Source organism: Buteo buteo, chromosome 22 (genome assembly GCF_964188355.1).
Source record: "Buteo buteo chromosome 22, bButBut1.hap1.1, whole genome shotgun sequence".
NCBI classification, from domain to species: domain Eukaryota; kingdom Metazoa; phylum Chordata; class Aves; order Accipitriformes; family Accipitridae; genus Buteo; species Buteo buteo.
The window spans coordinates 12,770,463-12,797,528 of record NC_134192.1 but is presented as its reverse complement, the minus strand read 5'-3'; the positions used below and the strand labels follow the sequence as shown (position 1 = coordinate 12,797,528).

The window sequence follows — 27,066 nt, the reverse complement described above, 5'->3', positions numbered from 1 at the left end:
GCTTCCGCTTCCGGGGCGCTCCTTCTCTTCGGGAGGCGGTCGACAAGATGGTGAGTGCCGGCGGCAGCGGCTTTGGTTCTATCTGCTGCCATCCGCCCCGGCAGCGGCTCGCTCCGCCCGCCCGAGGCGCCGGCCGCTGTGGTGGATGTTCGGCCGGTGGCTAGGCCGGGTCGGAGCGGCGTGGGGAGGCCCTAGGCCCGGGGTGGTGGGGCAGGGCCTCCCCGGGGGGAGGGGAAGGGCGGCCGGGCTGCGCTTGGCAGCGCCCGGGCGAGGGAGGTCCCGGAGCGCTCCGTGGCGTCTCTTCAGTTTCCTGCGCGGCTCCTGGCCGTGCTGACTTTTCCCTGCTCCTCCAGGTGAACGTCCCGAAAACCCGTCGGACCTACTGCAAGAAATGCGGCAAGCACCAGCCGCACAAAGTCACCCAGTACAAGAAGGGGAAGGACTCCCTCTACGCCCAGGGTAGGGATGTGTGCCCTCCGGGGGCTCTGGGGCATGGCCCGGGGGAAGTTGCGTGGTGCCCGGGTGGTCATGCTCTGCGCCAGGGTGATGGCTGTGGGGTAAGCACGGGGCTGTGGGAGAAGGGGGGATTGCTTCTGATCGGTTGTGCAGCTGTAGGCTGAAGTCTGCTAGAGTTTGGTAAGAGTGCCATTTGCACTTGTAGCATGTCTTGAGCTGTTGCCTAAACAGAGCCATTTCCTCCCGTAGGAAAAAGACGCTACGATAGGAAGCAAAGTGGCTATGGGGGCCAGACAAAGCCCATCTTCCGTAAGAAGGTGAGTGCTGCTCCTGGAAGGAGGACCTGGAACTTTTTTGGCAACCCACATGCCCAGCTGAAGAGGGACATTTCAGCCTCCTGCAGCCTTGTGGTGGTCCTGTGCTCAAGCCGTGTAACAGCAGCTTTTGTGCTGGTAGTGCTGTCTGGGGAGTGTACGTTCTCCATCCACATCTGCTCATCTTTCCTGCTGCTCTGGTCTCGTGTAGATGTTCCTTTTTTTTTTGAGAAGTGAGGTAGCATGTGTTTGCAGAGCAGTTTCTGCAGGGAGCCTTGATGCTGTAGGGGAGCAGGGTCTTAGTGGAAGTGATACTTTTAATGAGAGTAGTGTTTTCCTCACTGCTTGCCAAAGGCGAAGAGTATGGTGACGGGAAAGGGAGCCTGCCGCTTGCTTTCCTTATGTTCTTGAAGTGGCAGTAGTTTATCACTGAAACTTTTTGCTGGGTTTGTGACGCTCTCTGCGTAGTGAGGCTGCCTTCACTGACAAGGGTATGATCAAAGTGAAGCGTGTGCAACTCCTGGGGGTACCACAGAACATGACATCATTTCCTTGCAGTCCACTGTTTCCAGAGAAATCCATATCATCGAGCCAGGAAATGAGAGCTGCTGCATTAGGCCTTTCCTGAGAGTAGTGGAAGGACAGCAGTGCATTCTGTTAGATGAGTTGCAGAAACCTGCTGCTGTCATCCTTCCTCTTCAGTGCGGGTACCTGGTACCTGGGAGTGCAAACTTGCAGCATTTTTTTGCTCTGTACCTCCTGCCAAGGAGTCGGGTGGGAGGGAGCAAAATCTGTGGTATTTACAGCAGTGAAGCAAAACCCGATGGGCTGTTTTGTTATAGTTTTTGTGTGAACTGTTTAGTTACATATATAGAGCTGCTTGGTTTGTTGCTGGAAAGCCCTGGTGTTCTGCTGGAGATGTTCAGGAAGCCTTCCAGCAAGGAGAAAAAAATGAGGCAGCAGTTTCTCAAGTTGACTTTCAGCCAGGAAGTGGGAAGACCTTGCAGAAAATGCTTCTGTAAGCAGGGTACCCAAAGCCGCTATACTACTCTCACAGGTTGGCACTCCACCTGTACACTTTCATCCCCTTTTCTGTTTCTTCCCAATCAGCGTTATATGAATGATTGGACAAAGCTGTAACTGGTGGTTACAACTCTGTACAACTGCTACAGTAGCCTCGCAGCTTTGGATTCTTCCCTCTGTAGTCTTTTGAGTTTCATCTAACTTCTCAGTAGCTGCAGGTCTGCATTGAATATGTTGCTGCTCTTTCCAGGGAAAGTTTGTCACTTGTGCTGCTTTCAGGTGTTTCTTCTGCCTGGCTTTATGCTGAACTTCTGAGCCCTGTCAGTCTGTTCTCCCACACTGAACAAGTGCCTCTTCCTTCGTGCGTTCACTGGCACAGATTTTCTTCCAGCTTGGCTGATCTCTGCAGGGGACCAGCCCTGCCCCACTGAATGCTTTTACCAGCATCCTTTATTGTCAAGGTACAGATCGACTGTACTCGTGTACTGGTCCTTAAGGTGCCCTCTTGTTTTTAATGGAGAGAGCCTAACTCTGTTGATACTCTTTTCTTTACACTGAGAACAAGCTGCTGAATCTTCAGGAGTGCAGATAACAAGCTTTTCCTGAGAGTGACAATTTGTCCGCTTGTGGATGTTTTGTTCATTGATACACTCTGCTCCTCTCCTCCCAGGCTAAGACCACGAAGAAGATTGTGCTGAGGCTGGAGTGTGTGGAGCCCAACTGCAGGTCCAAGAGGATGCTGGCGATTAAGAGGTGCAAGCACTTTGAACTGGGAGGAGACAAGAAGAGAAAGGTAGGTTTGTGTGCTGTGAGTAGCTGAGAAAGGGTGGCAACATTCAGTGGTGAATAAACTCGCTCTGTCTCTTCCTTCTTACAGGGCCAGGTGATCCAGTTCTAAGCTCCATCCTACTTGTTGTTATGGACCATATTAAAGTATTTGGAAGTGATCTGTTGCTTGTTTTTGTGTATCTTTTGTTGATGGGGTGGGACTTGCAAGTACATCAACCCAGGAGGAAGGTGTTGCTTGCAAAGCTGCTTAGTAAGTAAACAGTTCATAGTCTGAAGGCTTTTGAAAAAACACTGCCAATGGCTGGGATCTCCTTACTGTGTTACCAAGAGGTGGTTTAGAATATGTAGAGCCTGAGGCTCTGATGGATTTTTGCACCAGTGGCTTCTCTGCCTGAGTGTTGTGTTGCTACTTTTCTCCAGGCTTATTTATGAGCTTCCATGGTGGAAGGCTGTCTTCAAAAGGGCCTCCTCTAAACTTCTGGAGCTTGTTTCATTTTAAACAGTTCGTGACTCCATTAGAGTGGTTCTGTTTCAGAAATGCTATGGTGAATTTGAATTGTTGGTAGATGAAGTAGTGATTGGAAAAAAAAAAGCAAAAAAAAAGCAGAGGTGTCCAATTAGGCCTTTTTCCTCTCTCAAGCCCTTGCCTGAGAGGAGAGGTGGGTAAGATTCCTTGCACCCAGCAATGGTTTCAACACAGTGGGGACCAGAGTAATCCAAACTCCGCCCAACAGCCCCTGCACATGACTGTAGGCCACTCTTGACAAACAGGGAGCAGTTGCACTGCCCTAAGGGGCAGCACATGAGCAAAGGCCCTGGAGCAGCTAGTGGGTGCAGTACCAGGGGTTCATCTGATGAAACATCACACGCAATGTTAGATGGGTGTTATGTGCTGTGGCTCAGCTATGACCTGTGTGCAGTGGCTGTGCTACAGTAGCTCAGAGACAGGAGAGGGACAGTTTCATGCCCATGGTTCCTCCAGCTGCATGCTGTCACACTGAAAATGATGGCGTGACAGGCCTCAGCTGCCTGCCCCGTGTCTGACTGCTGTTGGGACCTCTTATTGGAATTTTCCTTAGAAGAAAAAGCCTAGGCACAGCACTGAAGTTTCAAATGAGTGGTGACTGATGGACAACTACTGAGAGCATGCTATGTTACAGGACAGCCTACCCTGGGCTTTGATAGGATCATCCACTTGAGGTAGCAGTATGCTGCCTGTGAGAAGGAAGTCTGCTGTCAGCAGGTGCTGAGAATGCAATGTGGATCTTGCTCTCTCAAAAGTAACTTTCATGTAGTGGAAATAGAGCTGGAAGATGGAGAAATGCCTCTGCACATCTTCATAGGGACTGAGAGCGCTCAGTTACTGAACAGTAACAGAATTTGTATCTTTGCTTATTCAGTACTGGCTGATGTGATTGGCATTTTCAAACTCCTGCTGCTCAAGCTGTTAGCAGCAGTGGTTTGGCCTTGGCCTACAAGATGGACTGTATGGCTGCATTGTGTCAGCCTTACTGAGCGCTGTTTGTAGTAGTCGTGACAAATTTCACAGGACCTTAGTGACTGGAACAAACTGGCCTGTTTTCTAAAACCTGATTTAATTTCAGATACCATGCTGTACTGCTGTACAGTGGAACAAAGAAAAAGCTTAGCCTTTTTAAGGGATGGTTTAATCCGTGCTCAATCATGGAAATAAGAACAAATCAAGATATCCTGATTGTGTAGTAGTCAGAAGAGAACATACTTCATCACTTATGCAATAATCACTTTCGCAACCGTCATGTACAAGTATCCATCCCCTGTATTGGAGGGACCTGTGTTATTCAACCTACAGGCTACTGCCAGCAGTGGAAAGCACACAGGTATTTCTGGAAGGCAGCTCACTGAGGAAGGGGACTCCAGTGGCTCCATGAAGGGTGGAGAGGGAACTGTCATCTAAAGGGAAGTGATAGCCACTGGTGGGAGGAAGACTCTTGGGGTAAGGAGAAACCCTCAAAAGCTGAATCCTAAGCCATGATACTTAATCACATTTGTACTAAGCAGGCAGCTGTCAAGAAAACAGGTCCTAAGAAGTGCAGTGATTTAGGCCAGTCCCTGAGTTGTTCAGAAGGTAGAAGTAGACATCCACGCTATGAGGACACTTGTTGGGTTTCTTCAGCAGGGGTAGGAGCAGCTTTTCTTGATCTTGGACTGTATGCCCCAGCCTGGCAAAGCAAAAGCAAGGCAGCCAGCCAAGGCATGTTTCCCTGTTGTCCCTGAAATGCTCAAGGAGAGCTGTCAGATGCTGCATGTAGCCTTTGCATTTCTTTGGTTGGTAGTGGCAGTGGGCATTAACAGGAGTTGCTGCCCTGCTGGGGCCCTTCTAGCTCCTTGAAGGAGTTCACTGAGATGCCAGAGAAAGGGTAAATGGAAGAGAAGCAGCACCCCTTTCTCTGTTATCTCTTGGTGATGGAGTGATGGGTATTTGTCACATTAGGCTTGAAGGTTCAAAGTCCCGGTAGAAGCACTTTGAGTAGTAAATGCCTGAGGAGAGAACAAAGGCACCCCGTTTGGAGGAAGGAGACAGGCTTCTCGGGACAAGATATTTAGACAGAGTCTGAGGCTTACAAAAAGACTGTCTTTGTGCCTCCTATAGTGCCACTACTTTCAGCAGCACAGTGCCTGTTGGGTTCACCTCCACGCTCAGGGAGGAGACCCAGCTGTAAACCCCCCAGTCCCTGCTGGCTGGCAGGATCTGCTGGACGGAGCATGCTGGGTTGCAGGCTAGCCCGTTGCCAAGGAAGGTGAGGGAGAAGGTGAAGTTCTGGGGTCCCCCGATCTCCTGCTGGTTCAGCACTGCCACGGCATAGGCTTGGCCAGCCAGGGGCCGCTCCCACAGCTCAAAGTTCTTGTCCTGCCAAGGAGAAAATAAACCTGTGGCTTACATTAGGGGAGGTAGAACTGATGGTCTTCATGCCTGTCTAAGTAGGCTTCAGGAACAAGTGGGCTCACTGGGCTCCTGTTCCCAAACCTGAGCACTCCTCTATACCCTATATGTCCCCTTTCTGAGGAGGCTGGTTGCTGGTGCCCCACACCACGCCCCCAGCCCGGTCCTGCCATACCTTAGTGATTTGGTATCCCTGCTTGCCCAGCGGATCCTGGTTGATGGCGATTGTCTCTTTGTTCTGGAGCAGCCACTTAGCCTCAGGACTAATGCGCCGCAGATCGTTGGACATGAAGAGGGGAGCTGCCATAATAGCCCACATTGCCATCTGAGTCACCGCCTGGTCCCAGCTCAGTCCAAAGTTTCCAATCACCAGCTGTGACAAGAAAACAAAAATGCCTAGTAATGCTGCCTGCCGAGAAGAAACTGGGTCACCAACCTGAGCACTGGTAAATAACAGGATGCTGGGCGTGGGAGCCCTATGTGGGGACTGGTTAGATAGCCTGAGTGCCAGGAGCAGGACCAGCTGGTTGGGAAAGGCAAGGCATGCCTAGTGTGGCAATTTAGGATGAACCACTGGTGGCAGTAAAGAAGGATCCTTAACTGGCTAGGCAGCGTTTAAGAATCTGCTTTTGGATGCAGCTATTCCTTCCTTGCAATGCTGGCACCCAGCCTGGCACCCAGGGGTTTTCCCTGTGGTGGGAGATCAGCACTTTGGAGACTGTCTGCTGCTGCCACAACTGTGTTTGGATCTGGCACTGCTGGTGGAGGTTGCAGTACACAGAGACAGCGCTTCCTCTGTACTGTCTGTAGCTGTAGTTCTCTTTCCCTTTCCAGTGAGGGACCCTCTCATCGAGTTCCTGATCCTAGGTCCCTGTCAGAGCCCTTCCCCTCAACATTTCTCCCCCAATTCTCTCCCTTCCCATCCTTCTCAGCCTACAGCCAAGGAAAGGATTTTTTGCTGGTGCTGCAAGGGAGGTGGGCCTTGTTCTACTTGCCATGTCAGGATCATTCCAGCCCCCTGGCCCAGCTATCTTCACAATGCTGTCCTGGTGAAGTGCTGTCCAGTCCAAGATACTCTTGATGCTGCTCCAGGAATCATAGACATCAAAAAAGTTCCTCCAGTGATTGCAGTACTGTTTGATCTCCGTGTAATTGGGCTGCCAAAACAATGAGTGTGATTAACTACAGAGCCTGGCTGTATAAGAACAAGACCATACACAAGGCTAGACTGGATCAGGGATAATTTGGGGGAGAACTATGGTAACACCTTCCATCACCAGCTATCTGGATGATCTAGTGCATGTTGGTTCCCTAGGATGTCTTGTGCCCAGTAACTACAGTCTGCCATTCTCCAGACAACACTATTGCTTCCCTTGGGAGAACAGTTGTGGCCACCTAGCTCTGTTAGAAAATTCCTTTGAGCGCTATTTTACTGAAGGTGTGATGGGGCCAGTGGGATTAAACTGTGACATCCCGGTAATTACTGCCATTTCTTGGGTTTACACCCTTTGGTGACTAATGCTTTTAACTCCCAGTGGGAGGGAACAGCACCATCCTGTCATGGTGGAACAGGGGAAGCCAGCTATGGGTGTAGGGCAACATGTCAGTCACGCACCCTGGCTGGCAGAAATCTGTCAGTAAACAATGTGGAGAATTCCTATTAAATAGGCTGTCCTAAAGTCTCTCTCCTGGTCCCTAGAGGTGACCATAAGGCTGAGTCTGCAGCACTCTGTGTCCAAGAGAAATAACACCGAACTATCTGCTAGCTGTGTGTCTGCATTGCCAATGTTTTTTGCTTGGTTCCTTGGAGACAGAAAGCAGATGGATCCTGCTGTATTCTTTGGCATGCTCCAGCTGGGCTGTGCCGTCATGCTGCAGGATACTACTGAATTCTTTTCAGCAGAGTAATGACTTGCCTCAGGTATACTTCAGGGCTCCAGAGGAAAAAGTGGTTTTCCCCCACCTTATAGCCTTGTTCTCATTCAGACCAGAGAGTGGCAAGTTTCTTGGGAGGCTGTTTTGCAATCTTAATGATTCTCTGTTCTTCCCACTTTCAGCCCCAGGATAAGCCTTGAAAAAAACCCCTTACCTGCTGCAGGGGCCTCAAGTAGAAAGGCCACTCACAAGAGTACACGATGCTCCTTCCGGTCTTGTTCAGGGCCAGAGACATGCGCCTGTAACCTAAAGGAAGAGGACAGACAGAGGTTACACAATCTCCCTGGTCAAACAGAGAAACTAATCCAATGTCACAGGTTCAACTCTTGTGAAGTCAAGGCTGAACACATTATTGCGGCTGAAACACCACAGGGAAGACAGGGGAGCTTATAGTCTGCAGCCAGTCTTCTACCTCCCAAGGACAGCTGAGCTTCTTCACAGCTTTGATACAGGTCACAGGCAGGCTTATTGCTCTGAGACTGCTGATCTCTTTGTACACAAAGCCATGGGAATAGGCTGAAATTTTGCTGTATGGCATTTTTTCCTCTAGACACCTAGGAAATACAAGTTGGTATCTATCAAGCTGCTGGATACAGCTTCACTGGGTAATGTTGCAGGATTATGTTCTTATGAGGCCTTTGCACCATATGGATGGGGCAGGAATGCAAAAGCACTAGTTTTTTCCTGTCCTTGTCCCCAGACAGCCTGGTTAAGTCCCTTTTAATCAGCAGAGAAGGAACAAAAAGTTTGCTCCCTCCCCTGGAACTGCTTCAATACAACTGGATTGTATCTGGGTTACACATATGATCCAACAAGAGCTTTCAGCTCAGCTGTCCCTTATGGTGTTCAGCTGTGCTCCTGGCTGCAGCAGCAGGCATAAGCCCCACCAACTGGCTTCGATGGGATTGTCACTTGGGCAGGTTCTCCTTGTCAGGCAGAGCTAAGGCTGTGTGCAAGACTCCTGCTGCCAAACACTGTGGTGCTGACTGTGCCAGCAGTGAGAGCCCAGTCAAGAGAAAACCACCTTCTGAGTTGCATCGTTTCTTCCCACAAATCTGCTCCTGTGGCACTGGGATTTGCTTGTGCTTGCAGACAGACTGTAGCCAAGCTCTCTCGGCACAGCGAGCTACTGAGCTTTCAGCTGCTGACTTGCCAGCCTGTGCACAAATAACTTCTGAACTGGGATTTACACTGGCGTGCTTTAAAATGAAAACCCCAGTAGGACTTTCATGCCAGAATTCCCTTCATTTTTTTCCTGTTAAAAACCTGATAACTTCCCTTTTTACAGCTGACACAAGCTGTTCTAGCCTCAAGCTGATCCACGTTGACATGGCCTCACCAAAGGGATTAAGGGTCAAGTGTGTGAAATGCTTTGAGCTCTCCAGTAAAGGCACTGCTGAAAGGCAAAGCCTCTGCTGCATTAAGAGCTGAGGCAGCAGTCTGCACAGAGAGCCCCCAGAGTACACAGTTGGTGTTTCCATGCTCGGCATGATGAGGTCTCTGGTGTGAGAAAACTGCTTTTTCAAGCTGTGCACACCAATGAAAGCTCCAGGAGGCTGAACAGGTGAAAGACACTTGGGCCAGCAACACTTACTACCTTGGCCTTAGGCATAGAGTCCTGTACTTGCTTTTGTAACCAAATCTCTTAAATGAGTAGGGTCAGGGAAAAGCAACTCCCTGGAGCCCACCCTGGGCCTAGCATTGCTGCTCCCTGCAGAATATTCCACCCCGTAGCACAGCACTGCCTTGAATCCACACCTACCTTCTGCCAGCAGCTCCAGTGTGCCAGAGTTGCAGCCATCAAACTTCAGCAGGTCCACGCCCCAGGAGGCAAATGTTTGGGCATCCAGGTCGTAGTGGTTGTAACTGCCAGGGAAGCCAGCACATGTCTTGTTCCCGACATCGCTGTAGATTCCCAGCTTCAGCCCCTTGGAGTGGACCTGTGCTTGCAGACAGAAAAGAGAACTGGGGATGGGGCAGCTGTGAGGCAGTAGAGAACAGAGCTGGGCCAGCAAGGGATGCAAAACCCCACTCCAGCAGGCAGGGCCTTAGCTCAGCAGCTACGCAGCTACTACCCCCCCCAGCCTTCCTTCTCTGCCCCTGCTCCCAGCATGGCTGCAGGTCAGGTCCCCAACTGCCACCACTGCCCTAAGCCACGGCGGGTGGCACTCACGTAGTCGGCCAGCCTGCGGATTCCGCTGGGGAACCGTTTTGGGTCAGCCTGGAGCCTGCCGCGTTCATCCCGCGTCGGGGCCATCCAGCAGTCGTCAATGCAGACAAACTCATAGCCTGCGTCCCTCCAGCCCTCGGCAACCATCACATCGGCCATCTCCACGAAAAGCCGCTCACTGGGCAGGGGGACAAGGCACGACCAGGAAAGAAAGTGGAGAACGTGGCAGCCCGATTTCTAGCACCGGCACGGCAACCGCGCCACCCTTCTGCCACGGGGCTGGCCCGGCCGTGAGCACGAAAACGGCAGGGGAGCGCAGGGAATGCCCTGGGCCCGGCACGGGGGCGAGCCTGGCTCTCTGCGCTGCCACGGGGAAGGCACACCGGCTGCCACGGGACCGGGCCGCAGAGCGCCGAGCCGGCTGTCCCCGGCCCAGACACCCCCAGTGCCGGTAGCCGGCCTGCCCCGGGGCCGGTACCCCCCGCCCCGCTCCCGCCGCCGGCAATACCTGACGCAGCGGCGCGGGTCGGCGGCGCAGTCGGTGCCGCAGAGGAAGCGCTCCCAGTGCAGCCAGCCCATCGGCGGCGTCCGCGCCAGCCCGTTGTCCAGCGCCAGCCCGTTGTCCAGCGCCAGCGCCGCCGCCGCCGCCGCCGCCAGGACCCAGCGAAGCGCCCTCCGCGCCGCCGCCATGTCTGCCCGCGAGCCGCCGCGACGATGGGCTGTCCCACCGGCTAATCGCCGCGCGGCGCCCTCCACCCCTCCGCCAATCGCGGGTAGCGGGGCGCACGGCGGCCCGCCCTCTCTCCGGGCGGTCACGTGGGAGCGGTGGTCATGTGAGCGAGGAGGGAGGCGGGGGGTGGTGGGCGCGAGGCGCGGCCCGGCTGTAGCTTCTCCGGGGTCGGTTGCTCCGTGCCCGCCGGGGGACGCGTGTGCCAGGCCGGCCTTTCCCGGCTGCTGCGCCGAGGCCCCACGTGAGGTGCTAGGGGAGCTGCGCCCGGCGTGGGAGCCTACGCGTGTTCCTCTTCCCTGCTGCTGAGCCCGGTCCTGCCGCAGCGCGGCACCGTGCCCGGGCTCGGGTGCGCCGGAGCTGCCCGGGGGGAGGGCCGACTCGGGGCTGCCGTGAGCATAGGGTCGGTGGGCTTGTGCGTGCTCCGTAGTGTCAACGCTGACCGGGTGAGCACAGGGTCCTGTGGAAGGGGATTTGTTCCCCGTGGGCCCAGGGCTTGGTTTTGGCTCCACTCTTCAGCTCTGCCTCAAACACTCCCGTGAGCAGCTCCTGAATGAACCCTCTGATGGCACCTTCCTCCTTGGAGTGCCTTCTTCCCCCGAACTCTTTCCTCTGTCACCACTCCCCTCTTGACCCACCTGGGTTCCTTCATGCCTCTGAGACACACTCCCCTCTTGACCCACCTGGGTTCCTTCATGCCTCTGAGACACACCGCTGGGTTCATCTTCCTCGCTTTGCCTTGCTTACCTTGAGCACTACCACGCCTTGACCATGACAGCTTGTCTGACATCAATGGAGGAGGAGGAGTTTGGTGTTACAGCCTTTCTTCAGACAGCATCTTGGGGCCTACCTGTCCTGGCTGCATGGGGTGTTTGGAGGACAGGGCTCTCGGGTGCCTCAGCTGTGCTGAGGAGCTGGCGGGGTCTCTACCATGAGCTCAGGGTGCTTTATGGTACTGTAGGTTAGGAGGTAAGGAAGGGGAACGGGGTCTCTGCAGAGACTGGCTCTCTTGCAGGGATCCAAAGATCAGAGTGAAGCCTGGAGCTGGATCCAGCACTGGCAAGAGGCCAATACAGAGTGTAGGGTATGGGCAGGCTGTTCACTGCTGCTCTGCCTGCTTATGGGGTTTCCTGAGGGGCTGGATCCAGTATGTCTCTGCCTGAGGTGCCTGTCCCCATCCAGATCTTTGCACTCAGAGATTGTGGTCTCTCTTCAGACAAATTCAGCCATGTGAATAAGTCATAGTCACTGGGCATTGCCCCATTTGCACTAGTAAAATCAGCTTGACTGGGGGGTTGAGATGAGAACCTCTGGCAATGCTGGTGTTAGCGCATCCCAGAGGGCTGTAAGGGGCACCTGCCTCCCAGTCAATGTCTCTGAGATGAGCCCCAGATTTAATCCCTGTTTTTGCAGGAGTCACGCAGCTGTGAGCACTGCTGGGCCTCACCCTGCTGGAGGTATCAGCTTTGGCAGCATGTCTGGCCTGTCAGGGAGGCATAGAGGCTCTCACTGCCAAGGCAACAGTGGGAAATGGGAAAGGAGGAGCTGATTCTTCCCCCTGTCCATCTCCCCCAGGGCTGGACCAGCCCCTGCAGCCCCACTGGAGCTCTCATCATGGGCCCCACCACAGCAGGAGGAGGCAACCAGGATGCCGGGCCTCAGCAGGACTGCTGTAGGGCTGGGGCCACCAAGGCGTTTGGCTCTGGGTGCCGCTGGTGTGTGGGGCCATTGAGGCATCTCGCTAGGTGTCCTCCGATCCCTGCTCTGGCACATCCAGCGAACAAAAGCTCTTCAGAGCCCATGGTTTGATAATTGCTCCTTGTTTCAGCGCTGGGGTCCTCCCCCTGCCCCTTGAGGGGCTGAAGCGCAGAGGCTTCTCAGAGTCGGACAAAACAAGGCACTTTGGGGGCTGGAAAACCTCATCGCTTTGTTTTTTCTTGTGCAAAACCACAGCCCGGAGCTGGGCAGTTATCCCATGTTCCCAGGGCTTGGGAGCGCTGCAAGGCTGATCCCTGCTTGTGTCTGCGCTCCAGCCCTCCCTCGCTGCCCCTTTCCAGGTGTCCTGCCTGCCCCAGCAGTACCTGGCACACCCACACCCCTTGGGCTGGGGAGCATGTGGGGTGCCTTGTGGCCTGCATGTGCTGACTGGCTTCCTGAGTGGTGCAGATTGATCCCAAAGCAGTGCTGGGGAGTGGATGTGCCATGGGCATGTGGGGTTTGGCAGGGCACCAGCAAAGCCCCTCTGAGCGGGCAGAGGTGATGGGCTGTGGTGTGATGCTGCAGCTTAGATGGCAGGGGCATGCTGGGGGCCAAAGTGCCCCTTGGCTCCTGGGGCTCCTCTGTCGGGGGGGCAACGCTGCCAGAGCCGTGCTGAGGGCTGGGATACCAGCACAGCCATGCTGCCTGAGCACCCTGCAGCTGGACCTTCCCTGTGTGGAAGGATCCTGCCCCCATGGGGCCGACCACAGCGGTTCTGCAGTCCTGCTAGGGCCCTGTGCACTGTGGCGTGGCCGGATCCCAGCAGGGCACACTGTCAGTCCAGCTCCTGGTACTTTCCTCGTGACTCAGTTTCCCCATCTGTAAGGAGCAGCCCTGGCCTGCTCAACACTGGCTGGCTGACTTTGGAGCTTGATAATTTCTTTAAAAAAAATCCATGCCTGGGCAACATGCAAGGGGCGCTGAGTGCTCAGAGCCCCAGGAGAGCTGTTGCCTGCTCTTGCTGTGTTGAACTCACCTGGATCCAAGCCTGGTGTCCCAAACAGCATGGGACATGCTGTGCTGCAAGCATTGGTCCATCCAGACAGGGGTATTTGCTAAGCCTCTGGCACTTGTTGCCCCAAGGCAGCTCCAGGCTGTGGGTGCAGGTAGGAGGCCCTGGTGAGGGAGGGGGGGAGAAAGGGAAGGTTTGGAGTCACGATGCCACCATGCGCAGCGGCAGATCTTGGCTCCAGCAGGATCAGGCCCTCTGTTGTTGGTGGAGCAGTGGCCTGGCTGGCATGCCATCGCAGTGCCCGGCCGAGGGCACATTTCCTCAGTCCCACCCAGAGAGACCTTGGGGCTGGTGAGGGGCCGTGCTGCCCCAGCGTGGCCCTGGGCATGCTGTTGGCAGGCTGTCTGGAAGCTGCCAGTGCTGATGATGCTCATTTTACTGTCTGGGAGTCCTGTTATCCCGGTGTAACTCCATTAACTTCCATTTAAACCAGCAATTAACTTGGCCATGGCTGTTTGGTCCCATGCTCACAGCTGCTTCCCATGGTGGCTAGGATGCGTCTCCCAGTGCAGAGCCTCTGGCAGGAAATAGAAAGCTGACTCCGTCTGAAGGCTGTGGGCTTTGCTGGGGGACGGAGCCACCTGGGCTGGCCCTTGGCCATGCTGCAATCTGTGGGAGGGCGCAGGGCTCACCACCCCCAGCCTCTGTGCTGCTGCTGTCTCCAAGATGTAAGGGACCCACTGGAGCTGTGTGCTGGAGGGCAGTGACAGCCCTGCAGCTGTGGGGGTGTCCCAGTGGCTCCCAGTCCAAACTTGGTTGCTGGGAGGACCAGGGGTGGGGGCTGAGTGCTGCTCCTGGCCCCAAAACTGCTCCTGGGGACACCCAAACTGCAAGGGGCTGTGGGGCTGCACTTCCCTCATGCCTTTGCTAGTGCGGTGCCAGCAGCAAGGCCCCCCTGCCTTGCTGTGACCAGCATGTGGGACCCAGGGGCTTTAGCTTAGGAAGGGTGTGTTGGGTTTTTAGCATTTTTGTTTTTCCGGGATGCACCAGTTCCCAGAGCCATGTGGCTTAGAGCTGACCGCAGCATTTTTCTCCAAACAGGCACTGGGTGCCCAGACCTGACGTTTGGCAAGGGAGAGAAAGGAGAGCAGCAAGTGAAGAAATGGGGCCCACCATGCTGGCATGAAATGGCTCCCTGCTCTCTCCTTGGCCGTGTCCTTTCTAGGTTTGGGGTGGGGGCAGGAGCAAGACCTCAAGGGGGTTTGGTTTGTCCCATCTAAACAACAACCACTGCACCGAGATGGCATGGGTGCACCTCGCTTTCTCTCCTCCCTGCCACAGAAGACCCCGATGGGGCTGGGCGGGCGATGGGGCTGCGAGGTACCAACAGAGCCAGTCTATGAAACTTGGCTGGGAGGACAGAGGGAGATTGATGTTTGCTTGGGCACTCAGCCCTCAGCTGCGGGCTCTGCCTGCCCCTGCACCAGCTGGGGACAAAAGCGCCGGCCCCGGATGGCACTGCAGGGCTGGTGTAAGCCCCCTGGGACAGCTGGCAGCTCTGTAAAGCTGGCGCCCGCCCAGCAAACCAGCGCAAAGGGACCACGCAGGGAGGCTCGCCCGTCGGGATGCTCACCCATGTTCGGGTGTCTGAGCTCCACTGCGGAGCCGGCGCACCCCCCCGCCCCGCATCTACCCCATCTTGGGTCCTGTCCCCTGGCCAAGCCTGGATGGGGTGGAAAGGAGCTGGGGTGATCACGGGGAGCACGCCGCAGAGCTGGCAGGGGGAGGAGAGTGATGGGGTTTGGGGCTGGGAGCTTGCGGAGTCTCCTGCCCAGCCCTGCTGGCATCTCCCACATGGGAGATAAAACCTGACAGTCACCACCAATTATGTCAGAAAAATCACCCACGTAGGTAATGATGTCTGGGTGTAATTGCAGATCAGGGCTCCTGTCCCCACAGGGCTCTTGTGCCCTCGTCCCCATGTCCCTCCCACATATGGGGGGCCCCACCTGGAGCTGGCCGCAGGGTCCTTGGCAGAGACAAACCCCCAGCACACCACTGAAAAATCCCAGAAAGGCTTTATTTGCGTAGGAAGATTGATGCTGTTTTAAAACCCACCGCTGCTAGAGGGTGGCTTGGCTGCCCAGCACCTGCAAGTGCTGCCTGGGTGCTGGCACCTCCCTGTCCGGCACTGCCTTGGGGGGGGGGGGGGGGGGGCAGGTGCTGGGCGAGCCAAGGAGACAAGGTGCACCCTTCCCTCCACCCCCAAATGGGGCCTCCCCAAAAACAAGTCTTGAAAGCCTGGCCTGGACACACGGTGGGGCCCTGCAGGGACCCTCACAGTGGGGAAGGCATGCACTGTGGTGGTGGGATGGAGCTGGTTTGGCCCATCCTGGTGGGTCCCAGGCATGGCCTGGGGCCAGTTCTTCTCCACTTGTCCTGTCTGAAATAGGTGCATGCAGCTGAGCAGTCTGCAGGGTTTAGGGGGCTGGGCAGGGGGGTGTGGGGCTTTGCCCTTGGGAAGTTGTGCAAGGGAGAGGGTGATTCCTGCCCAAGGAACGGGGCCAGGGGCCATGGCGGGGGTTTCTGCCCAGGTCTGGCTTCAGTGGGCTGTGCTGGCCTCCTGCCCACATCCCCCTGCCCTACAGGGTCCCTTTTGCCATGCCAGGCAGGTCACCGGAGCCCTCGCCATGCCATGGTGGCACCACAGCCTCCAAAGAAAGGGGCGAATCCCATTTCCATCCTGCCCTGCCTGAAAGACCCTGGGCCCTCTCCTGCACCCACGGCCATGGGGGGATGGACTCCACCAGGCTGTGAGCAGGGGGAAAGGAGAGCATCAACACATTTCTCTCTGTAGGTCCTACATGAACATCACCTACTGCTTTTATTTCCTGCTAAGCACGGAGGATATCCAGGTCTGGAGGGCTAGAAGCCTTGCTGAGCTTGTCCTGTTGAGGTTTCAAATGCTCTCCTCTCCGGTGGAGGAGCAGCAGGGGTGAACCCACTCAGAGGACGTCGTGCCTGGGCGCTGGGGTGGGAAGAAAGCTGGGGAATGGGGCGGTTTTCGCCTCCAGCTCTCTGCTGGCACTGTGGTGCAGTGGGAACGCAGCAGTCTGGGGATGCCACCACTCACTCTACTCCTCCAAAGGGATCAGCCAAGATGCCCCCGCTACTTTGATCCCCAAAAATCTCCCTTGGAGGTTGGGCTGTGGGCCCTACGCTGCAGGTAGTGCAGTGCTGGCTCCGCAGTGCCACATGGCACCTGTCTGCTGCTCCAATGGCCGTCTGTGCCCCTTCACCATCAGCGAGACTGGGCTCGCCTGCTGCCTGCCTGAGGGCTGGTGTTTCCTCAGAGGAAATAGGAAACGGAGCCTTCTGCCCAGTGTCCCTGCCACAGTCCTGCCTGTGGCCACAGGTATTATAGGCAGCTCTGGGCTCTGCAGGGAGGAAAGCATCCGCAACCTGCTGCTTTGCTGTGGATTGGAGCTGGCTGGGGGCTGGAGGGGCCCTGTCTGTTGCTGGGCTGGGGACTATGGGGCCATAGCCAGCACCCCACATAGTCCAGGTGCAGGCAGGGGTGCTGCCTGCTGTTTCCTGCAACCGAGCTCCGGGCCACGGGACGAGAGAGGGCTGCAGCCTCTCACCTGGCTGCTCATGGTCCACAGCTCGGTGATGCAGCCTGAAGAAGCAGCAGCCTGATATGGAGGGTGTTTGGCTGGAAGGTGGTGTTCCATGGCCACCAGCTGTCCAGCACCCCAAAGTACCAGGGGCTTCCCTGTGCCCTGGCAGCACAGCATCCCTGGGTACCTGGGGGTGACACCATGCAGGAGGCAGGAGGGGTCCTTCTCTCCAGTTGACCATGGGGACCTGGGGTTGCTGATCCCCCCCTCAGTGCCCCGGCATCCAAAGGGACTTGGGGGCTGCCACATGTCCAAGCTCCAAGGCCCAGCCCAGCTGTGCCGCTGCTCCAGGACAGAGGGAAACGTGGTTTGGCTGAGCTCGCGGTGCCTAGGCACGCTGCGGGGGTCAGACTGAGAGGCAGTCATGCTTTTCTGGGTTTCAGGGCACCGAGTGGATGTCCTCCGAGCGCAGCACTTTGTAGACAACCCAGTAGAAGATATTGAAGACCAGGAAGGTGAAGGGGAAGACAGCTCGGGAGATGGTGTCGATGCGCTTGGCCCGGTCGATGTAGCGCCTGCGGAGGCCCTCCCCTTCCCGCAGCAGCATGCTGGCTGTTGGGGGGCTGTAGATGCCAGGGCCCTCCCCACCCCCATCCTTTGGCTGCAGGCAGTGGCCGAGCCCGTAGCCTCGCAAGTAGAAGCGGCTCTCGCGGACAAGCTCTTCCTCCTGGCGAAGGGAAAGGCTGTCAGCCGGGGCATCCCATGGGCGCCAATACTGCAGGGCGAGCAGGCGCTTGTGCATCTCCTATACGCCCCCCCACGAGGCAATACAGTCATGTAAGTGCCCAGCACAAGGTTAGGCACTCTTTCAGAAAGCCCGAAGCGTGCAGGCAAAAGCACGGGGCCGGCAGGCTGTGGGCAGTGGCAGGCAGCAGTGTGCATTGGGCGTGGGGGCGAGCACTGACGGACTGCTTTGTCATCTAGGATGTGTTTTAAGGGTGCATCCAAGGGCAACCTTGACCCTGGCAGCCCGACACTGATCCCCCCGACCTCCTCCCAGCTCTGGCTCGGGGACTTGGGAAGCCCCGCTCTCTGGCAGCCAGGGGGGACAGGGGCAAACTGGGGGGGGGGGGGGGGGGTGGGCATATGGGGTTGCAGGGCACAGGGGTGCAGGGTGCACTGGGGTGCAGGGAGCTGGAGGGTGCAGGCACTGCTGTGGCAGCTGTGTTCACTCTGAGGTGGAAGTGTGCCTGTGCTGGTGAATAGGAGGGGGCAGGCAGCTTGCCGGGGCAGAGCTGGGCAGGGATGCAGGGGCCTGGCTACCATCAGGGCTTGCAGGGCCTCCCAGTCCCTCCGAGGGCCTAGGCCCCGGTTTCTCCCCGTGGCTGCTTGGCAGGGACTGCCTGGTGCAGCAGAGGAGAGAGGCTGAGAGAGCTGGACTCCTTGCTGGTCTCTGCCCTTGCTTACCCCATCTGCCCCCATGCTGGCGGGGGGCTGCAGGGAGGGCAGCATGCCCGTGGGGCTGCATGCCCATGATCAAGCCTGCAAAAGTGCCGTGAGAGCTGGGCGCCTGCCCTCACCTTCGGGTCGCAGCCCACTGCCATCATTCGCGGCAGAGCCCTGCTCGCCTCGCAGCCCCTTGGGTGCTGGCCAGTGGTGCCTGTGCTCCTCTCCACCGACAGCTGCGCATCATTAGCAACTTGCCTTGTCCTGCTTTTTTATGCTTGGGGGGGGTCTGTGTGCAAAGATTTGGTGAGGGACCAGCATGTGCAAGCCTGGGCTGCTCATCTGGCATCTCACCGGGCCCCCAGGCCACTCATTTGGTCTCTGTGGCTCATCCCCCCTATGCCCTGCCAGTGCCATATCTGGCTGTGGTGGGTCTCTTCTCCCAGGGCGTGCTGCGGGCCAGGCCCTCGCCTCACACCATGCCCACACGCAGCCTGGATGCCAGATCCCAAATGCCATCTCTGACCGGCACTGCCTTCCAAATCGCCTAGAGCAGCCTCCTCGCTGAGGTCAGCCTGCACAGGCGCTCGGCCGGCAAGGGGGCTCTCATGCGGAGAGCTTGTGCCCTGGCATCTTTATTTAACTCAGCAATCCGCCGGCTAAGCAAGATTTCTCAGTGGGAAGAGCAGCAGCGGCTCAAATTGCTGAGATGATTTGTTCTCATTTGCAGCGGAGTTTTATTCCCCTGCCCCAGGCTGAGCACTTGCAGCTGCCCTGAGGGACTTAATGGAGGGGAGCCGGGGTGCCCTGGGGCCAACAGCTATTCCCCCAGCCTGGGGAGCCAGTGGGCCCAGCCACGGTGTTTGGGGCAGGAGATGGCAGACTGGGAGTGCTGGTCCTCCCAGTTGGGTCCCTCTGGGCTGGGGCAGCCCTGGGGTGCTTACTGGGGGACGAGGCTGGGTGCAGGGAGCTCCCTGGGCCCAGCTTTGCAGGGTTTGTGGGAGGGATTTGCCATGGGGCTGCGGCACCCAGGCTGTGCCGCTGCGTCAGGCAGTGCCGGCACGGGAGCTGCGAGCAGCGGGGCTCTGCTCCGGTCTCTGACTGAGCAGCAACCCGGGATGCTCCTGGCTGCACTCAGTGCCTTGCCAGCAGCACCCCAGGGTGGCTCTGCAGCCTCCACCTCAGGGTGACTGCACTTCAGTCTCTTTTAAGCAGATGGTCCCTGGGTTTGGCAGAGCCTCCCCCTCTCTGCTCCCGTTGGGTTCATCTCCAGAAGCTGGCGCTCAGGGGCTGTGAAAGGCAGGGAGCAAGGGAGGGTGCTGGGGGGAGCCAGGAAGATTCTCCCTGAGTTCAAGGGCTTATGATGGCGGAGGGGAAGCTTGGGGCAGCCTGGCTGGGTGGGGAGGCAAGAATGTAGCAGGCCTGATCTCCCTGGAGCTATGGTCGTCCCCCAGTATCTCCCCCCAGCCTGGGAGCCTTTCCTGCCCCACCGCTCCTCCCTATGCCTCAAGCTGCAAAGTGCCCCTGTGCCCTGAGCAAATGCCTGCACTGGAGTTTCTGCAGGCAGCCACGAGTGCTTCAAGCCTGCCTGTGCCAGGAAAGCCAGGCAGGCAGAGACCTCACCCTGCCAGAGGCATGGGCATAGCCTGGGGAGACGGGCAGCAGCCCAGGAGCGGCCATCGGTCTGCCCTAGCATCACTCACACCTCGGCAAAGGGGGCTGCACTGGTCCTGCTTTACGGAAGGAGAAACTAAGGCACGGAGCAGGGGTGTCTCCAGGGAAATCTGCTCCATTCTCGTCCCTCTCACACATCTCTTTTCAGCCCAGGGAGCGGCAGCTCCATCCTATGGGCACATGCTCTGTGCAAATCACTGCCCTGCTTCTTCCATGGGCCCCTGCTGGCGCCCGGGGCGGGTTTCTGGGGGGGCTTGTTTTGGGGAGGGGGGGGTGAGACTGGCTGGGGGTGTGCTGCACTGCACAGGGGGCTGCCAGAGGGTTGTGCTTTACCCGGGAGCTGGAGAGCGTCGCGTAGGTGTGCTCGCTGCCGTGCCGGCCGCTCAGCTGCTGCAGGGACTCCAGGCTGGCTGTCCCGCTGCTCAGGCCCTTTTGGCATCCGACAGTGTGCACCAAACAGAAACAGGACAGCAGGTGACCGATGGCTCTGCCCTGGCCCCGGGGACAGAAGCTCTGGGCACCGGGATGGGGACAATGGGGGGACAGGCACGCCACGTGAGGGGAAAAGCCCCCCCAGCAGTGCCCAGGCACTGGGATCCATCTTCAGCATGTGCCAAAGGGATTTGGCTGCACAGGCCACTGCGTGCCTGTGCAGTGTGTACATGTACTCGTGTTTTCCATGGAGGTCTGGTGCCTCGCAGTGTGCTTATGGCAAGAAAATGAGAGTGGGGCAGCTGCGTGCCTTCCCTGAGCATCTCACAGGCCTGATGCCTGTGCCAATGGGCTGACGGAGGGGAGGGCTGTACCACGAGCATGGGACCCTGCCTCTCCAGGCCTTGGTGTGCTCTCATCTGCAGCTCAGACCCTCTCCCTGAGTGCCACCAGGTCCCCTTGGTGCTTCACTACCCTGATGCAGCAGTGGGCCCCTATCACCGCTGCAGCACAGCGAGGAGCCCGTGAGTTTGGGGCTGCAGGGGAAAGGCCATTTCCCCCACCTTTGCTGTTTATTTTTCTGCTTTTTTAGAGGTAGCAGAGCCCTAGTATGTCCTGGCAGGAGGAGGACAGCACCCTGGGTGTGTTTGTGCTGGCAGGGTCTGGGGGACCCATGGGTGCTGCTCAGGCAGGCAGAAGGACTGCAATGCCTGTGGGTCCCTCATGTGCTGGAGGGGCCGGCTTGGGATACAGTCCAGCGCTGAGCCCTGCCCCGGTGGCTGCTGAGAAACTGGCCCTGCAGCCCCAGGGTGTCCCCTCAGCGGCTGAGGACAGACAGATATTGTGACGGTGGTGGCGGGAGGGACTTACCATCCTCTGCCGCCGCTGGCGCCGGCGCAGGCGCATGAACTCCTTGTGCTGGCGGGAGACAAAGTTGACTGCTGCGTACTCCAACAAGGCGGCGAAGACAAAGAGCAGGCACACGGCCATCCAGATGTCAATGGCCTTCACATAGGAAACCTGCGAGGGCAAGAGGGGGCTCAGGGACCCGCTGCCTCCCACCTCACTCATCCCCCCCACTGCCAGCTTTGCCCCACTGCCAAGGGGCACAGGAGCCCTCTCAGCTGGGACACATGGGCCAGAGCTCGCCTGGTCAAGCAGTGCCGTGTTTCCCCTTGGCACATGCGGTGCCCCAGCCAGCAGGGCTACGGAGCCAGCCATTCCCAAGGGAATGCTGCCCCTGGCACGCCGGGGGCAGCAGTGGGCACCCCAGCTGCCCCAGACAGGCTGCAGTGCGGGAGCCCAGCATGGAGCCAGCACTGACCTTGGGCAGGGAGGCACGGGAGCCGGCACTCTGCGTGGTCATGGTGAGCACGGTGGTGATGCCCAAGCCCACCCGGGCTGGTGCTGCGTCCATGTTGATCCAGAAGGAGACCCAGGAGAGGATGACGATAAGCAGGCTGGGGATGTACATCTGGATCAGGTAGTAACCCATCTGCCTCTCCAGGTGGAACTTCACCTCAATGCAGGTGAACTTGCCTGCAGGGAAAGAGCCCCAATGGGTGAGAGGCACACCCAGGCCATGGCGGGGGTGTGGGGGTTGTGGGCGGTGTGTGGCAGCAGGTGCCTGGGGTGCTCACCTGTGTTGTAGTACTTGGTGCAATAGCCCAGGTCCTTCTCATCCCTGAGGATGAACTGCGGGAGCGTCAAGCCCTCGGCCACCTGCACAGCCTCCTGCTCCTCCAGCCACTCAAAGATTAGGTCATTCATGGTGTAGCCAACTGTGGGGGGATGGAGGGAGCCATGGGATGGGGGGGACATGGACCCCATGCATCCCCACCCTGAACAACCGGTCCTTCCTTCTCACCTCCCTCAGAAGCAGGGAGATGCCAGCTGTTGGGATGGGATGGGATGGGATGGGATGGGGGTGGGGGGTTGACAAAGCACAGCTTGAACCCCCCCTAAGTACTCACAGCTCTCCAGCTGCATGGTGCATGTCTGGATGTCCATAGGGAAGTTCTTGAGGTCCATGGGGCAGGACAGGATCAGTGTCAGCCTGGAGGAGGCAGAAGAAAGGATGGGGTTGCTGGGGGCTGGGGCAGTCAAGGGGGAAAAGCTGCCTCACAGGAGGCAAGAGGAAAGCTTTGCCTCCCCACTCAGGCACTGCACCAGAGGAGAAGAGTTCTACCTAATGCTGTAGAGCACGTTGCCATTCTTGAAGATGCGCAGCAGCTTGTTGTCGGTGGTGACCTCGTGGAAATTGGCCCCTTTCTCGTTGGCGAAGAACAAGTCTGGCTTCCAGATGGAGTCGAGCATGGAGGGGTCGAGGTCGAGGGAGTCGTCAGGGTACTCACGGTAAGCCAGGCGGGGGTCGTTCCACTGCTGCCGCAGGAAGACATTCACCCGGTAGTCCTGGGGCAGAGGGCACCACCTCAGCCGGGAGCACCCCATGGTGCCCAGGGAGGAGGAGGAGGAGGAAGAGATGGAGGATGAAGAAGAGATGAAGAAGAAGGTGGAAGGGGGTGTCTCGGTTGAGGCTCAGCTCTACAGGCGCTGCCTGCCTGACACTAACCACACACAGGGCAGGGGCAGCTCAGGAGCCTTCCCATGCTGTCAGCAGCCAGGGGAAATTAAAAAGCCAAAGCCACAGCAGCCAAGAGGAGGAGAAAGAGAAGGACCAGTAGCTGCTGCCTGCAATGTTTGTCGCAGGGCTCTGTGGCCCTGGGGGGGGGCTTGATGTGATGGTTGATGGTATTAAGGCTTTGCAGCAGCACAAATAGGGAATTTTTAGCCTTGGGGCTTCCTCAGAGGAGTTCCTCATGCACCTGAGGAGGCTGGGGATCACAGGGACATAGAGCTTGCTTGCATTGTATGGCACCTGCTGAGCCTGCAAACAGCAGGGGGTTACCACCAGCTGCCTTGCTGCAACCCTTTGGGGTGTTCTTCCCAGCTCAGGCATGGGGAAAGTGGCCCACACAGCCAAGTTCTGGTTAACTGACCCCAGAAAAGCCACAGCCAGTTGCTATGGCTCTGCATGTCCCCACCACGGTGCCAGGGCCAGCTCCAGAGAAGGGCTCACAGGACCCCTGTAAGCACGGCCACCCCTGTAAGGCTTGGGCACCAGGACCTGCACACTCCCTGGCAGAGCCACCGCCAGCCCCAAGGCGCTGGGAGAGGAGCCTGTCACACTGGAGAAACCCTCACCATGGTGGTCTCGGTGACGGAGCCGAAGCTGTTGATGAAGATGTTGCACGTCACGTTGACGGGCGGACCTGAAAAACAGCATCAAGCCTCCTCTCACCACTGGCTGGGGAGACGTGCACTGCACGGGCACACGTGGGGATGCCACCTCCTGTGTGCATTGTGCAGGTGAATGCACATGAGCATCCCCCTGCCTGCTGGGGTCACCCCCAAAGTGTGTCAGGGTGAACCCCAGCACTCACTGCAAGTACTGCAGCTGCCCACACTGCCAGGCAAAGCAGGCACATGCAGGGTGGCTGTGATCGCTGGAGCAGCCAGGACCCTGAGGAGGGTGTTGGGACGGAGGGACATGGGTCAGGCTTCTGCCTCCATACCTGCCCATTCCCTGGTTTTGGGCAGCCTTAAGCATGGGTTGCTGCCAGGTCTGGGAGCCTCATGTCCTTCCCTTACCTTTGAAGTTGGGTCGAATCCGGGCATCATACCCTGATGTTCGTCCCATAAGCTTGTCCAGGAAATCAGAGGGTGACATGGGCTGGGGTGAGCTTCGGGAAGCAGCTTTAATCTCTTCCCGCCCTGAGACCAGCCTGTGGGGCAGAGGAGGCAGGTTAGCTGCCTGCCAGCACCAGGGGTCTGCAGGCACATTTCGGCACCTCGGGGTGATTGCCAGCTGTCACGGGAAGCGGGTGTGCCTGCGCCGCACCCGCTCCAGCGCTGAGTCAGCGCACTGACCCCAGGACCCCTTCCTCCTTCAGCTGTGATCCTGGCGGCTTCCCCTCCTTGCCTGCCACAGCCTGAGTGCTGTGTGCCGGCGTTTTGCCTGTCCCCCTTGCTAGCAAAGCCCCTGCCCGCCGTGTCCCCTGGCATGGTGTTCGGGGCCTGGTGCCTCCTGGCTCCAGGGCTGCGGTGGGGACTGGGGCAGCAGGCGATGGCCTTGTGCATGACAGCCGGGCTCTGTGTGGGTGCTGGAGGGGGAAAGCGGACAGAGTCCCTCCCGGCTTCAGTTGCCAGCCTCGGCCTGAGTTGCTGAGCAAACATCCATAACCTGCCTGGCACAGACTCGGGGCTTGGGGGACAGAACAACCCCCCGAGCCATGGGCTGGCCTGGCATGAGTGAGGAGGTGCCTAGAAGCAGAGTTGGGGTTGTGACACCTTGCCAGGGGCCAAGACGATGTGACAGGAGAAAAGCAGCAAAGCCCACCTCTGCACTGACTGTGGTGTGGAGCTGACATGAGCTCTCCCACGCAGCACTCCCAGTGATGATGGAGACTTATTTAACCTGACCTTGGAGGGGATATTTCTGTGAACGCATCTTAGCCTGCCAGTTTCTCTCCTGCCAGTTTCTCTCCTTCTGTCAGTCTATAATGATCATTTCAAGGAACAATGCGAGAGACATTCACTCACCACATTGCCAGGCATGTGGCTGTGATGGAGAGGAATTAGCCAGAGAACTCCAGACACAAAGGCAGCTTTGAGCACGCTGCTGGTGCTGCTGCACACAGCCTCATGACTCTGCCAGGTCCATGCCCAGGTGGGTCCCACTCCTGCTTGGAGCTACAACCCCATTTTCACAAGCAGAGAATGATGCTGGGAGCTGGGACCCCCTGGGGTCCTTGTTCCTACCAACACACCTTGTTCCTACCTCCTCTCAGGGGAGCAGGATTCATCCTGGAGGGGCTTATGTGCATCCTTGCCAGCTAGAAATGGCCACAATGGCCACCCCAAAATGATCTAGCCAAGCAGGTTTTCCTTTAATTGGAGATGGGCAGCAGAGAGTACCCAAGACTGGTCCTGGCCAAGAGCAAAAGGCTCGGAGAAATTCCCCCTCCAGGAGCTGCATTAGAAAGGTGCAGCTTTGGGAGGAGGGCTGCGAGAGGCCAGGGCAACAAAGAGTTAAGTCAGGCCTCTGCCTGCCACATAGCTGTGAACCATGTCCTCCTCTGCTGGAGAGGAGGATGAGGGTTCTTCCCTGGAGCATGTGGGAGGAAGGGTCCCTTGGCACAGTGGCAGCTAGCTCCTTGAAGAGGCTCAGCTACCTGGCCGAGCAGCAGCGGATCTGCAGCCCCAGCAATGCTTGGACCTTGGGGACCGCAAGGCATGCAGAAATGCCCTGGGTGCAGCCACCTCCAGCGGCATCCCTGGCAGGGCCATGCTGGCACACAGCCCCTGGGTCCTGGCTCTTCTCAAGGTTTGGCTGCAGCTCCCCATTTCGGGCACTGCCTGTCCCAGGGGACTCTGCCACTAACCTGGCCGGGACACTGCGGGGCCCTGGAGCTCAGCACCTCTGTGGAACGAGGGGATGGTGGGGCTGGAAAATGCTCACATCTGCCTAATAATGCCACCCCAAGACAAGCAGTTTCCACATGTGAAGCAATGACATTTTGATACGATTTCCCCCCTCCCCACCACAAATGCTGTGGTTCTCCGCTGCGCTGCTCCAGCCGTACTGTCTGAGTGATGGGAGGAAGAGTGGGGGCAGGGAGCAGGCTCAGCCCAGGGGCACTGCAGACCCCCAACCCCACCCTGCCTGGCCCACTCTCCCCTGCATCCCACCTTGTCCCAGATAGCATCCAAGGTGGCTGGAGAGCGAAAAAAGGACCTGGGGGCTTTGGATTTTCTACCCAAGTGGGCCAAGAGTTCTTCCTGCACCCATGGGACCTGGGACACCCACTGGCTTGGGCGACCCAGGGGCTGGGTCAGGGACAGTCCTAAGCCCCCCCACCCCAAACACCCTGAGCCAGAAGAGAGTCTGGGCATCACAGGGGCTTTGCAGCACTGGAGAAGGAGCTGCCTGGGCCATGACCTGGCTCAGGTCGCCCCTTCTCCCACCGTGGCAAGGGTCCCCAGCTGGCCTGGGGCCAGGGGGGACCATCAGGGACCCAGCACTGGGGTAGGGGCTGCTGGGGACAGGCAGAACCCGGCTGCGTACAGCTGGGGCTGGAGGGAGAGGGTCTGGTGGATCCCCGGGGTGCTGGGTCAGGGTCCCAGGGAACAGGGGGCGAGGCCAGATTTGCGGGGGAGCTCCGGCAGCCTGTAGGGAGGTCTGGATCGGAGCTGGGAGAGTTCTGGCTGGAGGGAGCAGCCCCCAGAGAGAGGTCTGGGTCGGGGGTGGGGGTCCCGGAGGTCCTCCGGGTCTGGGAAGGGGGTGGCCGGGTCCTGCAGGAGAGATCCGTCTCCGAGAGGGGGTGATGCCCGGGTCCCGGCGGGGAAGAAATGCGGCTCCCGGGGGATGGGGGTCCGGGTGCCGGAGGAGGGGGTGCCGGGGGAGCGGTGCGGAGAGCAGCGGCCCCCGCAGACCCACGGCCCGCGAGTGGGGGCTGCCCCGCCGGACGCGCAGCGCCGAGCACCCGCGCCGTGCGCTCACCTGAGCGGGCCGCGCCGGGGCAGGAGGCAGCCGAGGAGGAGGAGGAAGGCGAGGGCGCCGGCCCGGAGCGCGCCCATCCCGCCGCAGCCCGCAGCCCCGCCGCCCCGGGCGCACGGGCATGACCCGGCCGGCGCCGGCGGCGCCCCCGCTCCCGCTCCCGTCGCACCGGGGCCGCTACCGCCGCCGCCGCCGCTGCCGCCGCCCCCCGCCCGGTCCCGCTCCTCATAGTCCGGGCGAGCGGGAGCCCGCCGCGGGGTGGGCGCCGGCCGGCTGCGGGCCCCGGGA

General features: G+C 58.3%; 3 protein-coding genes across 4 annotated transcripts; 1 reads left to right on the top strand and 2 right to left on the bottom strand.

Annotated features, from left to right (window-relative positions):
- Positions 1-13: 13 nt before the first annotated feature.
- Positions 14-2,740, top strand: RPL36A (ribosomal protein L36a). Its single transcript, XM_075054213.1, has 5 exons — positions 14-50; positions 354-459; positions 706-773; positions 2,464-2,586; positions 2,671-2,740. The coding sequence occupies exons 1-5, from the start codon at positions 48-50 to the stop codon at positions 2,689-2,691; spliced, it is 321 nt and encodes a 106-aa protein (XP_074910314.1). The 5' UTR covers positions 14-47; the 3' UTR covers positions 2,692-2,740.
- A 1,491-nt stretch (positions 2,741-4,231) lies between these two features.
- Positions 4,232-10,307, bottom strand: GLA (galactosidase alpha). Its single transcript, XM_075054070.1, has 7 exons — positions 10,119-10,307; positions 9,614-9,788; positions 9,203-9,380; positions 7,595-7,686; positions 6,501-6,662; positions 5,681-5,878; positions 4,232-5,472 (listed from the first exon to the last, which is right to left on the bottom strand). The coding sequence occupies exons 1-7, from the start codon at positions 10,298-10,300 to the stop codon at positions 5,209-5,211; spliced, it is 1,251 nt and encodes a 416-aa protein (XP_074910171.1). The 5' UTR covers positions 10,301-10,307; the 3' UTR covers positions 4,232-5,208.
- A 4,976-nt stretch (positions 10,308-15,283) lies between these two features.
- LOC142043168 (glycine receptor subunit alpha-4) lies at positions 15,284-23,985 on the bottom strand. Of its 2 annotated transcripts, none has more exons than XM_075054000.1 (8): positions 23,871-23,985; positions 23,424-23,491; positions 22,408-22,631; positions 22,193-22,275; positions 21,860-22,000; positions 21,544-21,758; positions 21,090-21,239; positions 15,284-17,394 (listed from the first exon to the last, which is right to left on the bottom strand). In XM_075054000.1, the coding sequence occupies exons 1-8, from the start codon at positions 23,947-23,949 to the stop codon at positions 17,107-17,109; spliced, it is 1,248 nt and encodes a 415-aa protein (XP_074910101.1). In that variant the 5' UTR covers positions 23,950-23,985; the 3' UTR covers positions 15,284-17,106. The 2 variants fall into 2 exon arrangements, with proteins under 2 accessions (XP_074910101.1, XP_074910100.1); XM_075053999.1 differs by having other exon boundaries at positions 15,284-17,391; positions 23,871-23,979.
- Between the last annotated feature and the right edge of the window lie 3,081 nt (positions 23,986-27,066).

What these genes read in the sequence shown, in the direction of transcription:
- RPL36A (XM_075054213.1), top strand. An exon ending in AGCCCATCTTCCGTAAGAAG is followed by an intron (nt 774 to 2,463) that starts GTGAGTGCTGCT and finishes CTCTCCTCCCAG; the next exon opens with GCTAAGACCACGAAGAAGAT. An exon ending in GAGGAGACAAGAAGAGAAAG is followed by an intron (nt 2,587 to 2,670) that starts GTAGGTTTGTGT and finishes TCCTTCTTACAG; the next exon opens with GGCCAGGTGATCCAGTTCTA.
- GLA (XM_075054070.1), bottom strand. Translation starts at nt 10,300, where the DNA reads ATGGCGGCGGCGCGGAGGGCGCTTCGCTGGGTCCTGGCGGCGGCGGCG. An exon ending in GACCCGCGCCGCTGCGTCAG is followed by an intron (nt 9,789 to 10,118) that starts GTATTGCCGGCG and finishes CCCCCTGCCCAG; the next exon opens with TGAGCGGCTTTTCGTGGAGA. An exon ending in ACTGGAGCTGCTGGCAGAAG is followed by an intron (nt 7,687 to 9,202) that starts GTAGGTGTGGAT and finishes CTCTTCCTTTAG; the next exon opens with GTTACAGGCGCATGTCTCTG.
- LOC142043168 (XM_075054000.1), bottom strand. Translation starts at nt 23,949, where the DNA reads ATGTCACCCTCTGATTTCCTGGACAAGCTTATGGGACGAACATCAGGG. An exon ending in CACCAAGTACTACAACACAG is followed by an intron (nt 21,759 to 21,859) that starts GTGAGCACCCCA and finishes CTTTCCCTGCAG; the next exon opens with GCAAGTTCACCTGCATTGAG. An exon ending in CCCGTGCCTCCCTGCCCAAG is followed by an intron (nt 21,240 to 21,543) that starts GTCAGTGCTGGC and finishes TTGCCCTCGCAG; the next exon opens with GTTTCCTATGTGAAGGCCAT.